At 36.2% G+C, this 18,039-nt stretch overlaps 1 protein-coding gene across 4 annotated transcripts in view; it reads left to right on the forward strand.

Annotated features, from left to right (window-relative positions):
* Positions 1-93: 93 nt before the first annotated feature.
* Positions 94-18,039, forward strand: part of Cryzl1 (crystallin zeta like 1) — a 31,899-nt gene continuing 13,953 nt past the window's right edge. For 2 of the 4 annotated variants that reach the window (XM_027929233.2, XM_027929234.2), the window contains exons 1-6: positions 99-204; positions 7,331-7,402; positions 8,987-9,064; positions 11,041-11,113; positions 13,736-13,780; positions 15,220-15,288. In XM_027929233.2, the coding sequence (XP_027785034.2) occupies positions 106-204; positions 7,331-7,402; positions 8,987-9,064; positions 11,041-11,113; positions 13,736-13,780; positions 15,220-15,288 (436 nt within the window). In that variant the 5' untranslated portion in view covers positions 99-105. Of the gene's footprint in view, positions 205-227; positions 375-7,330; positions 7,403-8,986; positions 9,065-11,040; positions 11,114-13,735; positions 13,781-15,219; positions 15,289-18,039 lie in introns of those variants that run through there. The other 2 variants (XR_011708294.1, XM_027929235.2) reach the window with 2 other exon arrangements.

Genomic DNA, 18,039 nt, shown 5'->3' on the forward strand with positions numbered 1-18,039 from the left:
TTGGAGCATGCTGGGAGTTGTAGTTCCGAGTTTGGTTGCTATGGCGTTTTCTACAGCCTCCTGGAGCCCGGCCCCGCCCTGCAGGAGTGACGAACTGTCGGACCAATGGGAGTACCATCTGATTTCGAGGGGGCGGGTTCCCTGCAGAAAGACTGGAAGGTGGCGGTGGCGAAGGCGCTGGCAGTTGGGGCTGCTTGGAGGCAGGTGAGCCCCGGGAAGCATGTTATGTGTCTGGAGAAAAGGGACTGTGGGCGAAAGATGGAGAGACATCCCGAGGAACAGTGTAACCCTGGGAGAGCTGGTGGTTCGTGAAGCTCCCCAGCCTTGGACTCACTCGGGCTCTGGCCTACCTAGCTGAGGCTACTGAGGGGCGGGTAAGACTAAATTTGACTGGCAGCTTCCTTGCGCTTTGCAGGTCTTGATTGTAGATTTTGGCTTAGTTTCCATCTTCCTTCACATTTATGGAGGCGAAGGTCTGGAAGTTCTCTTCCAGCTGTATCTCCCAGTTTGAATTTTGTTTCTTCCACTTCTTTTTGTTCCTATATTTGAGTTTCTTGCTTCATTACTCTTCTGCCTTTGCTTGCTTCCTGTAGACTTTCGTTTTTCAGTAAGCAATTACCTAGAGCAAGGGTATTCTTATTTATGTGACCTTAGGGCCAGATTTGTCCTCTTCATTAAACTAAATAGCGGAATACACGGGAGAGACACATGGGAACAATCATAGGATCACGTTCATATGCAGATGCTGATTCTGTATGTCTCGCCCTAAGGACCTACATTTACAAACCAGCTCCCAGGTGCTACTAGTCCTCGTTAGCAAGATTCTACGTCACCTCTGACCACTATGAAGATAATTCGATCTATTTAGGAGTTTCCTTGTGGCAACATTTAAAAAGTGAAACGAAACATGAATTTTAGGTTTCATTTAACCCAATATATTCAAAATTATTTCAATGAAAAAATAAAAAAAAAATAAAAAGAGATTGTGTTTTTTTTCATATTGAGTCTTCCAAATTTAATATGCACTTTACACTTAACAGTACGTATCAATTTTGAATACACACAGTTCAAGTGCTCAGTAGCCACCTGTAGCTATTGGCTGCTGTTCTACCATCTACAATATAGAGCCAAATGATAGAATGGACTATTGTAGAAATTAGAATTGTTGCATGTGAACAAGCCTTTGCTGCTCTGGGTTTCAGAACTACTTTAGAGGTTCTCTGCCCAACTTAAAGAAATAATAAAGGTAATTAACATTTGTTGAAGCCAAGTCAAGTGCTTTGCATAGATTACTGTATTTAATCCTTGCAGCAACTCTCAGAGGTTACTAAGAATTCAAAGCAGAGTCATTTAGGACTTCTAAATTTTATCCATCATCCACTGCAAAGTAAAAGTATTACCTTTTGTTTTCACTTCATTGATACTTCTGCTCCAGCTGTGGCAGAGGATGATATGTTCAAATTTGAAATATGAATTCCCCATAAAAAGTCAAACTGCCTGACATTTGCAGTGAAATAGAGTTTGATAGTTTTACTATTCTCCATGCTGGGCATTTCAATCAAAGTTCTGTATTTAAGAATGAGAGTTGAAATCCTGAAGGAGATTTAGACCTCTGGACCAGTACTGGACCCTGGGCAGTAATGGCTTTTGATTAATTGGTGTACCTCCCTGAAGAAGGAAGGTGGGAAAGCTTGGGAATTCATAAATTGCTTCACTGTGACAGTGTTTTCTGTTTTTGTTTGTGGTGATATTTTTTTTTTTTTGAGTGATAAAAATGAATGTTTTCCTCTTATTAAGAACTGCTCTTAGACTGTTTCAAGGACAACTTTATGCCTTTTGTGAATCCAATAAATAGTGCTACATTGAACTAAGGAAAGCCTTGAGTACAACAACAAGAGTACACATACTCACACGTGTTAAAATATGGTACTTCACAAAATAATTTTCTTTCGTTTTTATATATTATGATACATTCCATGAGATTATTTGCTCTTAATTTTGAATTTTTTAATATTTAATCAAAATTACCAATTCATGTTTGCCTTTAAACCAAGAAATTATTTCAGGACCCTATAATGAATTGAAAAGTAAGCCTTAAGATTGCAATGCTATTAGTAGGTAAAGATTTTGTACCAGACAGGAAGGAGAAAGTGTTATAAGAAATTAGGGAAGATTCCTCAATTGACTGTCTCCCTCATCTCTACCCATCTCTACCCGCATTGTCCCAATATCATGTCATATAGCCAGTTTAAAAGGGGACATTCCATTCATTACACCATTGACTCTATTTTTTTCCCAGTAGCACAATGTGGGAAAGGTGATGCAAATTCAAGAAATGTAATGAAATTTTAAGTTTCAGTTGTCCTAAATTGTACTATTAATTGGCCTTCATTGAATAATAACTAGTCCAGAGATTTCCAACCTTTGGATAATCACCATCTCAATCATTCCCTACATGCTAATGGCGTTAGAAAGGGAATGCCTCCTATAGGAAATCCTAGAATCTATTTCAGTATCTCCTGTGCCAAACAGGCACAGCAAAGCAATGCAACTGTTTACTCAAGATATCTGTATACTCATGGCTTTTGCCAATGTCCTTAAGTAAAATATTCTGTGCATTGACCCATAATCCAAGTAAAGCTCTCATGGAATGAGGGGAAATATTTTAAAATTCTTTAGGGATCCAAAATGATCTTAGTTGGATGCCTTGCTGCTCAGTGTGGAAACGACATATTGAAATTTTTTTTTAAATTTCTTTCAGTTGTTGATGGACCTTTATTTTATTTATTTGTGTGTGGTGCTGAGAATCGAACCCAGTGCCTCATGCATGCTAGGCAAGCACACTACCACTGAGCCACAACCCCTGCCCCTTATTGAATATTTAAGTAACAATGTGATACTTCCAAGCAAATACTTCCTTCCTTCCTTTCTTTTTTTTTTTTTTTGCTTCTGACTAAAGGCTGTATCAAAAATTTTTTTTTATTTTTTTATGCTTCTCCAGCTATCTTTAGTTCTCAATTTGCATGAAATGTAGGGATTATGCTACATATGCATAAAGTTAGTTGAGTATGTCTTGAAAATATTTATAGAAATCTATATTGTCATAATTAGAAGAAACCTTAACAGTCATCTGATGATCCTGCTGCTCCACTTACCTGATGCTTGAACCCTCATTTTGAAGCCCCTGTGACTATATCCATATGTGACTATATTTGCTAGACTTGATTTCTAAGGTTTAGCCAAGTGTAAGTACCTATCTCAGTATCTCCTGTACCCAACAGGCACAGAAAAGCAGTGCAATTGTTTACAACAAAATACCTGTGTATTTCCAATGTCCTTAGGGTACACAAATTTTTAGTGACTCTTGTGTATATGATGTAGACTATTAGGATCATATATCTACCTCCCTCGTGAAGCTCAGCTGGCCTTTCTGGATTTGGTTAGCACTGCCATCCTCCACAGCCTGCACAGTATGGTATTTGAACCAAATCTCCAGATAGTTACTTTGATTACACTTTCCATATTTTTAGCCAAATATTTGGGCATGTGGTTACTCATATTTCTTTTTCTGATATATGGATATATATGAAAAAATTTCAGATTATTAAGAACATCATTAAAACAATATCATATTACATTTTCCCAGAAGTTCAAAATATAACAATCCGAGCTAGGTGGCCCATGCTTATAATCCCAAAGACTCAGGAGGCTGAGACAGGAAGATCACAAGTTCTAGGCCAACCTCAGCAAATTAGAAAGACCCTGTCTCAAAATAAAAAGGCCTGGTCATGTTGCTTAGTGGTAAAGTTCCCCTGGGTTCAATCCTTAATACCAAGAAAAGAAAAAAAAAGTTATATATTGTTCTGTGCCTAGCATTACATGAGACCCTAGGTTCAATCCCAGCCCTACACACAGGACTTCCAATTTAGCAAAATTTATATTAGAACATATAATTTTGAAATTACATGACTTTGTTAGAAATGTCATGAAAAGTAATTTCTATTTTTATTCTGTAAACTGTGCATTGATTTCATGTGTGCAGATCTTTTTTTGTTGTTTTTTTTGACTTTGGTAGTTGTAGATGGACAGCATGCCTTTTTTGTTGTTGTTGTTTATTTTTATGTATTGCTAAGGATCCAACCCATTGCCTTACACATGCTAGGCAAACACTTTGCTACTGAGCTATAGCCCCAGCCCCTACAAATATCTTTAAATTCAGAAAACGTTTTATTACATAAAAAACTCAATGTCCCATTTAATTGAGACTAGTGCCTAAGAAACCTTGTGGGCCTTGACTGTCACCCCCCTACCATTTTCTTAGAACTAGGAATTCAGTATTCCTTTTGGGGGGGTTGCAAAACAAAGAATTAATACTTTCTTAATGTTCCTCTTCACTTTTGTAAAAATGCCTCTCTTCACTTTGTAACTTAGTGTATTGTTTTGAGCCCACATAGCAGTCCTAATTTTTTTTCTTTGCTTTGGCTTTTTGGGGGGGTTTTTTGTTGTTTGTTTGTTTGTTTGTTTGTTGGTGCTGGGATCAAACCCAGGGCCTCATGAATGCTAGGCAAGCACTCTGTCTCTAACCAACATCCCCATTCTGCCACACAACTCTTTTTTTTTTTTTTAATATCTTTATTTTATTTTTATGTGGTGCTGAGGATCGAACCCAGTGCCTCACGCATGGTAGGTGAGCACTCTACCTCTGAGCTACAACCCCAGCCCACAGCTCTTCATTGTATCAACTAATCTTTTTTTTTTTTTTTTCCCACCAGCTAGGCCAATATTCAGCTGATTTGTAAGAAGTATTTAACACGAAATTGGGGCATAGTATCAGATCCATGATTGCTGATCTGGGAGCCATGCCATGTTTTAAGATTTAATGGGCAGAGAAAACAGTGGCTTCCAGAATCACAAAGGGAGATGGGTTGAAATCAAGATGTTGATATGTAATTGTTCTGTTTCTGCAAAAGGCAACCTGAATACCTCCAGACTAATCAGGAACAAGGATTTATTTACTTAAAAACAATGGGTATTGATTCACCCAGGCAATAGCAGGAAAAGTCCATTAGTTAATAAGTTAATAAAACAAAGTTTTGTTTGTTAGTATATAACAAACTCTAGGATCATGGAACAGATGGGGTAGATTGACTGTCACTGAAGGTGATTCCAGAAAGAGCGTAGGACTTGAGTTTTATGTGCTTGGCAGAATCTGCAGTTAGTACAGCAGTGTTTCAGAGAACAGGCCATGCTTGGAAGCCCTGAAATGAGGTAACCATATGGTGTGGAGTTACACTGTCTTGATCAAACAGGTGTGTGTTGGAAAATTGTGGGAAGAGTGGGAATGGCTTTTAGAGAGCCTTGAAAACTAGGCTGAAACGGTTAGAATTAATATAGGGAATATATGCTATATTACTTCAGTCCCCATTTAGAGTTGGGGGAGTTGTAGTTTCCTTATATAAAAAATAAATGCAATACTAGTACTTTCAAAAAAAAAGCATGCTTAGGTTATTCCCCTCTCCTTCCCCCCACCCCTCAACAAACTCATTGACACAAACACCTTTTGTAACCAAATATGTAGGAATATTTCAATCTTTTGACCTAGCTTGTCCTGTTTTTATACACTTTGTTGACACATGCTATTTATATAATTTCTATATGTATTCAATGTATATTCATATTTTTAAGTTCCAGTGTTTGATTATTCCATCCTAGAAAGTAGCAGCCATTGCTCATCCACATTCCAAAAACTCTTTTATATACATCCAGGTAGACCCATTAAGATGCCAGCACCCAGGGTTGGTTTCATGGGCTTGACATCTATGCAGTCTCACTGGGTCTCATGCTTCAAAAGGACCCATGCTTGGTTTAGTACTCTGCTATTGCTGACTTGAAATTTTAATAATTTATGAAATGTTCCCCATTTTTAATTTTGCACTGGAACCTGGAAATTATATATAGGCAATTCTGTCAAGAAGTACTTAATAATCAATCCTAAAGGATGAAGTATTGTAGTTTTAAATTAAATATCTCATGTTAGAAGCTCAATGGGAAAGCATTAAATACTGTAATGGTTAAAATGATTTTGGAAAAGAAAGAAATAAAATAATGACTTTGGAAGGGGGAACACCTGGTGTGTGTCCCATTTCTGGACCAGCTAGTTCTGTGAGACCCCATGTTTGAAATTTAATCTCTTTAAGATGCAGTTTCCTTTACTTCAGTCTCCATTTAGAGTTGGGGGAGTTGTAGTTTCCTTATATAAAAAATAAATGCAATACTAGTACTTTCAACAAAAAGCATGTACAAGAATTTTCTGAATAGGACAATTTGCAAGCACCTCAAACTCGAAACAATTCAAATGTCTATCCATAGTGGAATAGATAGCCAGTAACTTACTCATCACTGAAGTGATATATAGCAGTGGGAATGACTGGACTACAACTGTAAGCAATAGCCTGAGTGAACTTGCAAATATAATATTAAGAGAAATGAAGCACACATAAAGGAGAAGAATCTTGTTCCTATGAGGTTCAAAACATTAGGAGTGGGAAGGAAAGCAGTGACTAGAAAGGGAACACAAGGGAGCTTCTGGAGTTCAAGTCATGTGTTTTTTGTTTTTTGGTTTTTTTTTTTTTTGAGTGTGTGTGTGTGACATAGCATATTTACTTTTAAAATTGAACAACCTATATACTTTTTATTTTATTTTTCTGTTAAGTTGACAAAACAATTGTCTTGCAGTATGATCACTACAAAAATTAAACAACTGTGGAATCCTTGGAAATGCTTCAAGAAGTTCACAGAACACAGGGCTGAGGATATAGGTCAATGGAAGCGGTTTGCCTAGCATGTGCAAGGCCCTGGGTTCCATCCCAAACACCACAAACAAATAAACAGAAACATTCACAGAATATAGATGTAAATTCTGCCATTAAAAGTTCTATAGACTGCTAGAGAAGAATTAGAGGTACAGTTTCACCCAAGGTCCTGACTATCTACTTTTTCCTTTGAAATTTTCCTTTGAAATTTAACCTTGGAAACTTTGGACCTGGTTCTCAGGCTCTTGTAAAGCCTTTTTTCAAGTAGGAGAGTAAAGTTAAACATGCTTGCTTTTAGAATGAAAGGTTGAATTGTGAACCCATTCTAAGTAAGACATGTACCCAGAGATGGCTACGTACTCTTATTTGATCACTTTATAAAAGAACTATTATCTAAGTTTACTTGGGTGAAGACTACATTTATAATTGTCATTTTGTCCTTTGCCGACACTATTTTTCAATTCGTGCTTTCACTTGGTCTGGAAGACTCTGTTATGTGTGTTTTTTGTTTGTTTTAGGTGACTATGAAAGGCTTATATTTTCAACAGAGTTCCACAAATGGAGAAATAACATTTGTATTTCAAGAAAAGGTAATAAAAATGTTAAGTGAAATAAGATATAATGTGTTTTCTTTTATTATAGACTAACTTAAATGACCTGTTATTAGTTGAATGAAACTAAATAAGCAAAAGTTTTGTTGAAGCTCCCCAAATCACTATCCTTTAATCTTAATGTAAAAATGCTGCTTCATATTGTAGCATAACTATATTTTTTAAAGAACTGCTACAAAAAAATTGAGTTCCTTAGGACAGTAATGTGAAAGTTATTAGGAAGACAGAACAACCTAATCATCTCATCTGTATGTTGAAAAATTAATCCAGTTTATTCTGCACACCACAACAAAGCAAGTTTTTAGATTATAGCCATACTTCAAAATATACTTTGATTCGTATAGTGTAATGGAAGAGAAAGAAAAACATTGTTTTCCATAAAAATATCTGAACTTGCCAGTTACTTCACTCATTCAACTTTAAATGTTCCCTAATTTAAATGATCAACTTATAGACATAAATAGTAGAATTATTTCTATATTGAAGATTATTAGAAAGGTTTGTGCCAAACCAGAATAATTTCTCTGTAAATTTGGGGATGAGAAGTAAGTACTGTACATATGTCAGCATTTTCCAGTAATAATAAGAATTTCTGGAACATGAACCTAATCTAGTTGTTCTCTTTCACTAACTCCAAATCCTTTAGATTAGGAGTCCATATCGCAAAATAGTTTTGACTTCTACCATGAGGTCATGAAGAAGGTCTAAGGTTTGATTGGATCTTGGTACAAATTGTCTCTAGGTTCGCAAATACAATTCACAAATTCATCAACATTATTGATTATCTTTATAGTATTACTAAATACTAAACCTGAGATTTTAAAAAGGATATTCTCATAATATTGTGTGTATGGCAAATGAAATAGTAATGGAGTAGCATTAACTATTTTTTGTCAGATTTTGACCTAATTTTGAATATATGACAGGAGACTAGAGGGGATTGAGGCGAGTAATTTACTTTTGGGGCCACAGCATAGCTATTATGAGTCAATCATATCATATTTAATAATATTGACAGGATGACATTGAGTGCCTGAATTTTGAATATTTTTTGCCTTTGAAGTTTTATCTAACTGTGGAATATGATAGTTAATTCCATGGAATATGCTAAAATATCTGAGACAGATGTTAATGATGCTAAAGAATTTCATTTATAACATTAAGAACATTACAAAAATTAGTAAAGGCTATGTGATGTGTGTATGAGTATAAGGATATCCCTGTAAGTGTGAAGGTCTGAGCTTTGAAATGATTTATATTGGAATAAAGTACAAATTTATTGCTTTATTTTGTTAACCTAAGTTTATTGTCTATACACATATCCATTTTGATGTCTGAGTACTTTTCAAAATATGAACTCTAAAGCATTTTATAAATTGTATCTCCAAATTTCCTTCATTCTTTTTTTATCCTATAATATTGGGTAGTTATTTGTTGCTTTTAAAATTGGGTTAACCGTAAGATTTAGGTTCAGTTTAAATTTGTTTATGTAAGAAAATTTTAAAACAAAAAGGAGTGTTCTCATAAAATATGTAATAATATTTTGCTATCATTTGATTCTAGGAAAATCTTCCTATTACAGAGGATAACTTTGTGAAACTCCAAGTTAAAGCTTGTGCTTTGAGCCAAATAAATACAAAGGTATTGATGCTTTTATTATGGCCAAAAGTCAAATCAGAGTTTTATAATGTATTTATAATGATAACTGACTTCTTAGTGCCAAGAAATTATTGTCCATAGAAAAATTGAATCTAGGAAAAATATTTAATTCACATTTGTGTATTTCTACTACAATTAATTACTAGTTTGATTGAAGGTCTTCTGTTTTATATCACTATATGAGAATATTTTATAAATTACTTAGCAAAAGACTGAGAGTTTATAATTACTAAGGCATATTGATTAAAGGGAAAATTACCTTTTTAATAGCAATAAAAATAGAAACTAGAAACCTAATGAATTTTTATTTTTGTTTTGTTTTGGGGGTACAAGAGATTGAACTCAGGGGCACTTGACCACTGAGCCACATCCCCAGCCCTATTTTGTATTTTATTTAGAGACAGGGTCTCACTGAGTGCTTAACACCTCGCTCTTGCTGAGGCTGGCTTTGAACTTGTGATCCTCCTTCCTCAGCCTCCCAAAGCAGTGGGACTACAGGTGTGCACCATAACACCCTGCAAGAAACCTAATCAATTAGTTTGTTGACCATTGATTATGTGATATTTCTAGTTTACAACTTTTATATGGTTCATACTCTTATCATTTCTCTCTCTTTCTCACTCATAAACTCATATCTCCAGTCTTACACCATCCCAAGGTTATGTTTTCATTATTGACCATAAAAATAAATGGAAAATATTTAAATGGTAAACAAATTATTGTTAAACGTGCTGTGATAAGTAGAACAAGTCCATCTTCTGAGTTTTTTAAAGATGAATAACACTTCATCAGATCATTAATTTTTTAGATTTTAATGTAATCATAATTCCTAAGAATCTTAGTTTTCTTTGATGAACTCAAAGCCAAAATTAAAGAACAAGGTATAGACTCCCATTGGGTAACTCATAACATGAACACAACTTGAGAAATGAATTGAGATTCCCCTGAATTTTTTTCACCAAGAATATGAGTACAAGTCCTTGTCTGCATATTTATGATTGGAAGATGTTCTTTTTAAAACTATGAAAAATCTGTTAAAATCACTCTGACAGAAAGAAATAGTAAATTATAGTAAAAACCAATTGAATGAATATTATACAAATGTTAGACATAATGATTTATAAAGATTATGGAGTAATATAAGAAAATGCTATACAGTGGGGAGACTTGTATTTGTAATTTTGAAAAATAAAGGAAACATAACAAAGAATTGTTTCATTTTTTTATTTGCTATTCCTAAAATATCTATTATATCTACAAATATGTTCAATCTCTCTGGTGCTGTTGTAAGTTGCAGGAACTTAAATACATGATTATTTTAGTATTCTCTATTATTTTAAAAGATAAGGACATACTATCAGTTTGGTTGGGATCTAACAAAAATGATCTTAACAAAATACTGATTTTTTAAAAAAATTTTCCTAAAAAAAATGAACTACACTCTCCATGAGTCAGAAATCATGGTAATTTTACTCTTACTATGTATTCTTCCCACCTGCTTCCTAACCCAAGATTTGTGAGGAAAAACTCAGGTGATTTTTAAAGGATGTGGTAATAGACCACCTTTGTTTTTAATGATCACATTTCCCTTATTCAACAATAACCTCCCTAGATTCCCCTCCCTACTCCTGAATAGAAGACTAAGTAACAGTGTTCAACCAAGAAATATCTGGGCCTTAATTTCCCTTCATACGTGGTAAAATAAAGATGTTAAACAGAAGCATTAATGGTTATTTGAATAATAATACTATGTGAAAGTCCTATATATCAACTACTTACTCATCAAATTCTTGGTTTCCTATGCTACAAAGAAATCTATTTTGTTTGTTTTAATTTCAAAACTTAAATCATATTTTCTCTTTCTGTGGCTTGATCTTTGTTCTGACTTTTCTCATGTGTGAGGAGAAACAGGATTTATTCATGACAATAGTAGGCTAACAGTTTCTGTCATGATTTAGCTTCTGGCGGAAATGAAGATGGAAAAGGATTTCTTTCCTGTTGGAAGAGAAGTTGCTGGAATTGTTTTGGATGGTAAGTTTACAAATGTAAATATTTTTTTCCAAGGTAAAAGAAATGACATAATAGTTTACTAGCACTAAAATCATAGACACCCCTTCAAATGTAAATTTTTATTATACAAAAATGACCTTCTTAAAAATAGGACTTGGCAGAGAGTAGGTTCCAGGAAGCCAGGTGCAGCTGGAGCAGCAGGGATGCTGATGGAGCAGGAAAGCCTGCAGGGCACATGGAGGTGAGGCGCTGCCCATAAGGCCAAGGTGTGCAGGGAGGCCCTCTGCATCTGGGGCACATCTGCTTTGCCAGTGCTCCTATGGGCTGCAAGATTTTAACATCCGGGGTTGGAGCGCCGGCAGTGGGCACCGGGATGTAGGTGTCCCAGCAGATACTCTAGGACCAAGGAGTAAGGCCACACTGGTGGAGCTGGTTCTGTGCTGGTACCTTTAGAGAGGACCCAGGATGGCAAGAGACCATCACAGTGTCAAGAAAAAATATCTTCCTGTTCATGCCTGACCTTTTCGGTTGTGCCAGATTGTCTTCACATCATTACTTTCTGCTTCATGCCCTGTTGTCCTCTCATGGCCTACTCCTCCTACCTGCTCAGCGAACTTCTGGACACTTTTCAATGGACATTCTGCTCAAGCCTTTAATCATGTTCTGTCGTCCAAAGCATCATCAACTTATCTGGGAATCCAGTGCTTCAGAATCTACTACACCTCCAGGCTGGCTCTGTTGTGCTGAAAGTGAGCTCTTCAATTTCTCCAAGGAACCATTAGTCGGCTCTGTGGGGTTTTTCCAAATAGGCATGTGGATCACCACCCCCCATCATCTTGCTCAAGTCCCTCATCATTATCATCACCTGATCATGGCTGTCCTGGACAAGGCAGACCACACCAAGAAGTGACCTGGCATCTCTTGGACCCGCTCACCTGACCTGGGCATCTTTCTATGCCACACAGCTCCCCTTCCCCTCCTAGGAGGTCCATTCTCATGGCTTCCTAGTGTATTCTCCAACCTGCTAGTGTGGGACTGAGCCAGTCTTTGGTGTTTTCACAATCTCTGTAATCCTGGGGACCAGGCCCACCCCTGTGATACCCCAAGGACTTGGCCTACCTATCAAAGGGGATGCTTAGAAGGCCCCACCCTTAAGTCAGTGCACCTGGAGTGTAGGGGCCTGTCTGAGGACTGGGCATCACCACAACCCTTCTACTCGGCCCTGGCTTCTGGCCTGGCCTGGGATTTTGGGGACACCTGAGTGGTGGTAGCAGAGGTAGAAAAGAGGAGCAAACTGAAGAAATATTGAGGGAGTCAGCAGGACCTAACAATGGATTGGAATTGGGGAAATCAACACAGATGAGGACCATGAATGACTTAGAGAATTCTAGTTAGGCATGAATTGGTACCACAAATTGATAAATGAAGAGGATCCAATCTGGAAGATGATGAGTTCAGATTTATACTTACTGAGGTCCAGGTACTTAAATAACATCTCACTGGTGATATCCAGTAATCTGTTATATGAATTGAATATCAAGGGTAAAGGATCCATGCTGGAAATGTTTATATTTGAGGATTGTCAGCATGTGGATTGTATTTGAAATAATAGACTTGATAAACTCATCCAGAGAACGTGTAGAAATGGAGGAGACATATAAACATAGAACCCTTCAGGAGGCACCTGTTGAGGAATAATTAAAAGAAGAGTGTAAAGGGGGCCAAAAATGGGTCCAAGTGATCTCAAGAGGACGTGGATCAGCAGCAGAAAGGAAAGAAAAATTCAATGGGTCAGAAGCCAAACATACTGATGGGTAATAGCACAGGAGGGATCCCAAGAAGCAAACTGCAAAAGGAGGAATACCAGCTTGGAATTATTTGCTGGGTACCAGCAGATGAGTTTTGGGGCCATTTTGCTTAGAGACAACTAAAGAGGCCACTTCCAGAATATTATACTGCTTCATCTCAGTTTTCCCGTGTGTAAAATAGGAAGAATAATACTTCATGGGCCTGTTGTAAAGGTTAAATGCATGAACATGCTAAAGTGCTGGGTACAAGTAGGCATTCAACAGCACTGCTATTTTTTTATCTTGTAACTCTGAATAAAAATATTCATATGAATTGACTTTTCTCTGCATAGCCAAAGAAAATATAATTAAATTAATTACTATAGAATATCAAAAACTTTCTGAATGTCTTCACAAAATAAAGTAGTCTTTACATGTGGACTCCTATCAGCATTATCCATTGTGTGTCTTGAGATTCTGCAACTAAAATAATAATTGAAGGATTAGCCAGAAAGTGTCAGTGTTGGGTAGAAAACATCATCATCATCATACAAACTAGGGGATGGATTATTTTCCTTTACTCCTTTATCCTTAAAGTTAGCTAGTAGACAGAGAACCATAGAGAGAAATATATTTTTCTATGCTGTCAGTAACTGTGTGCCCCAGATTCTGTAGAGAATCCAGATGTGAAGTGTTCTGTCCTAGAGTCTTCACACACTATTATAATGTCCTCCTTCTTAGCCTTTTCTTTGAATGAATGACTTTTTATAAACCCATGGATCCTTTGTTTTAATGGTTAAATAAGAATTATATTTAGTAGCCTTATGATGGTAACTATTAATTTTCTTCTCTCTAGTTGGAACCAAGGTATCATTCTTTCAACCAGATGATGAAGTAGTTGGTAAGTTTTAGTTCACAGTTCATTTTCAGTTCATCAGTTTTATTGCCATCTCTTCTTTTTTCTCTTTTTATTAATGTTCATTGTGACCTTACTTCATAGATAAATACTTTCCTGGGCTGGTGGTGTAGCTCAGTGGTAAAGTGCTTGCCTGGCATGAGTGAGACCCTGGGTTCAGTCCCAGCATGGCAAAACATAAAATATTAAGAGTTTGGGAATTTACTCTCAAGTATCCATTAATGAAGAAAATTGGAAGTTTAATCCAAATTAGCACAACTTTTGAAGCTTGTCAATAGTTGGCTATAGGGCAGTTTTTTAGACTGAAAAATAACCATAATTGCTGCTGTACTTGGTACAGTACTTTTCTTTCCAGTCCCCAGTCTGTGGACACACTGAAGTCTCTCAAGAAAAGGAAAGTTGTGTGGCCTATGCTTGACAACCACTGACTGGCTGGGCCTTATAGAATCTCTGTTCTCCACTCTCACTTGAGTCCTACAGAGCTCCCTTGCTAGTATTGAAAAACTAAAAATTGACTTGAAACATTAATATATAGTTTTCTTAAAACCTTAATTACTGTAATAATATTTTTTTCAAAAAATATATATGAATTTATACTTGTATCCTAGATAGTCATACAAACATATAGAGTATGGCTTTATTTGTGGTCTTTGAAACTTCCATTTTTCATGGAAGATATGCATATAAATTTTAAAAAATTACTTAGCCTTATTACATTTTTTTAAATTTATGATTTTTAGTTGTAGACGGTCACAATACATTTATTTTATTTATTTAATTTTATGTGATGCTGAGGATGGAACCCAGGACCTCACATGCCAGGCAAGAGCTCCACCACTGAGCCATAACTGCAGCCCCTTATAACATGTTTAAGCTGTTAAAGAATAGATTTGTAGGAAGATTTTTTTCAGGTTTTTATAAGATTGTATGATTTTTCTAGAGAATTGATAATTTTCTTTTTTTTTTTTTTTTTTTTTTTTTGGTCCGTGAAGTCAGTGAAATTCTGTATTACCCCAGATGCTTTTTGGGAAAGACCAAAAATAAAAATGAGATTTTTATTGGAAACATACCTAGGTATCACATGGAACCAAACCATAGGAAGGAAGCTAAATATATCAAAGACAGTTTTACCCAGGAATTCCTGGTTTCCCCAAGACTCTGATTTAGCTCTATAACATTGACTATTATCTTTATGACACTCAAGAAGTAACAGAAGAGACAAATATGGAGACAGCACAAGTATCCCTATGTTTATACCAGAAAATATATATAGTCCCCTTCCATATTTCTGAAGTCTCTCCCTTCCCCACAATGATAATTACTGAAACCTTCCTTAAAATTCCACCGAACAAAATTTACACAAATATGTTCATTAGGAATGAATACATTTTAGTTTTCTTTAAGGATCTCTTTTTAAATTTTAGGAATTTTGCCCCTGGATTCTGAAGACCCTGGACTTTGTGAAGTGATTAGAGTACATGAACATTACTTGGGTATGTAGCAATTCAGTATTCCAGACCTCATATAAGTCTTATTAATGTGTTATAACTGTTGGCAGGTCATGTCAATACTTCTAGTTTATAATTGTTATTCATAAAATTCATATTCAGACTAAACAGTGTGTAGACCTTTGAGTTTTACAAACAGCTTATGGTAAGAAATATGAAAATGTTTTCTTTCTTGGCTCTAAAATTATATCCTTAATCAGAATTTTGTAAATTCTTTCTCTTGGAATATCTTTTGTCATTGTCCTTGTTGTTTTATTAAAGTACTCTAACACTGAGCTACATCGCCAGTGTGCCTGCTTATTAATTGAAATTAAAAATGTACAAAACAGTACTTTTAGAGTCTGAGGCAGGAAGGAATTAAGAACACTTGCCCTGGGCTGAGGCTGTAGCTCAGTGGCAGAGTACTTGCCTGGCATGTGTGAGGCACTGAGTTCAATCCTTAGCACCATATAAAAAAATAAATAAAGGCATGCTGTCCATTTACAACTATTAAAAAAAAAAAAAAAACACTTGCCCTAGTCTGACATGGTGGCACACCCCCTATAATCCCAGCTACTCAGAAGACTAAGGCAGGAAGATCACAAGTTTGAGGCCAGGCTGAACAATTTAGTGAGATCCTGTCTCAAAATAATTTTTATTTTTTGCAGGGGGGGGGTGGGTACCAAGGATTAAACTTGGGGGACACTCAACCACTGAGCCACATCCCCAGCTCTAATTTGTATTTTATTTTGAGACAGGATCTCACTGAGTTGCTTAGTGCCTTGCTGTTGCTGAGGCTGACTTTGAACTTGCGATCCTCCTGCCTCAGCCTCCTGAGCTGAGATTACAGGTGTGCACCACCATGCTCAGCTCAAAATAAAATTTTAAAAGGTCAAGCACTTGCATAGCATGTTAAGGCCCTGTGCTCAATTCTCAGTACAAACTCCATAAAAAGGTCCTTTAGGAATGACCACTGGCATGTCACCTGTAGGCAGCTTCCTAGGGCTTGCTGACTACATTCATAAATGAGGAGACTCAACTAGATAACCTCTGCATTCTGTTTGCAGCACCAGCATTTTGTAGCATTTTGTAAAAGGGGGAATAATTTCAGTATGCTCCATGAAACTTTTCAGAGGGAAATTTTCAGTTTACCACAACTCTATTTGAGATTCTTTTTTAATTCTTAACCTAGTGATGGTTTAATGAGAGCTCAGCATTTGGTCACCTCAACTCAAAGTCTGTTCTTTCATCAAACCAAAGAACAATGTTCCAAACAACCTCCTCAAATGTGCTGTTAATCTTATTTTGTACAATATTAATGCTAGAGCTTAAAATTGAATAATTCTTCCAGCTCTTTTCTACTTTTAGTTCATAAGTCATTCTGTCAAACATAAAAATTATTTTTCATTCTAAATTTGGCAACATTGACACATGTTTGTACTCCCAGCAATTCAGGAGGCTGAAACAGGAGGATCTCAAGTTCAAGGCCAGCCTCAACAACTTAGTAAGGCCCTAAGCAACTTAGCGAGACCCTGTCTCAAAATTAAAAAAATAAATAAATAAAAAGCTCAGGGGCAAAGTATCCCCGGGTTCAACCTTCACTACCAAACAAAATAAAACAAAAATTTGGCACACATTTGCAGCACTGTTCTGTTAGCACTTGGTCATATACAAGAAAGAAGTGAAATTATAATTTTCTCAGTACTGATATACTTTATTATTAATCTGCACATGACTCTTGTTTATTTTTTGTAACATAATAAGTACCTGTTGACTACCTAACAGAAAAGCAAGAATCTTGACATTAACCCACATTTAACCTTGTAATTTTAGGATCTTTAAATTTGGCAACATTGTCTTTTAGTATTTTTTTAAGGACTACATGACTGATATTTTGATAAAATATGGTAGTCACAATTCTTACAATGGGAAGTGTTCCAAAAGAAAGGCCATATAGGTAAACTGTAGATTGAGCATGAATTGTTAGAGTAGATGTGCTTTAGAGTCATGTCTTACTATCTATGTGGGCCTTGAACAACTTAGTTACCCTGAACCCCATTTCTTAATCAAGAAAATTAAGAGAATAGCTATTGGGTAAAAAAAACAAACACAAACTCAATTTCTTTTACTATATACCCCATAACACAGATCACTTCTAGTATGGTCTCAAAATGTTAGAGCAATCGATTCTACAGCCGACATCTGGAGATAGTATCAGATCCCAGAGATTGAGTCCCACAAGACTGTCCTCTTTTCAGACACTGGTCACAGTTGTGGGCTTCAGAACTTCTGGCCAGACAGCAACAAATTGGGGTTCCAACTTTAGGGTTGAATAATTCAGTAGAATGGTTTGCAGAAATATGTTTGTCAATTTATTATAAAGGATATTTTGAAGGGTATTATTTATTATTTATTGAACCAAATGAAGACATACATAGAGCAAGGTCTAGGAGCTTCTGTACCTGTTGAATTGGGCTGTCCACCCTCCCAACACATGGGTAAGTTCTTGTTCACCTTCCTGCAAGCTGTTACATGTTCAGCTATCTAGATTTCTCTCTTCAACCCCTGTCCATTTAAGTTTTTTATGAGGACTTCATCACATGGGTATGATTGAAGCATGGACAACCATGTATAAATGAGATTGGACAAAAAGGACATTACCTAATATTAATAGATTTAGTAGAAAAACCCAACAAGGCCTGTCTCTTCCAAGTCTTCCTAGCCTTTCTTTGCAACATTTCTTCCTCTTGGGTGTGG

This window comes from Marmota flaviventris, chromosome 8 (assembly GCF_047511675.1).
Source record: "Marmota flaviventris isolate mMarFla1 chromosome 8, mMarFla1.hap1, whole genome shotgun sequence".
Taxonomy (NCBI): domain Eukaryota; kingdom Metazoa; phylum Chordata; class Mammalia; order Rodentia; family Sciuridae; genus Marmota; species Marmota flaviventris.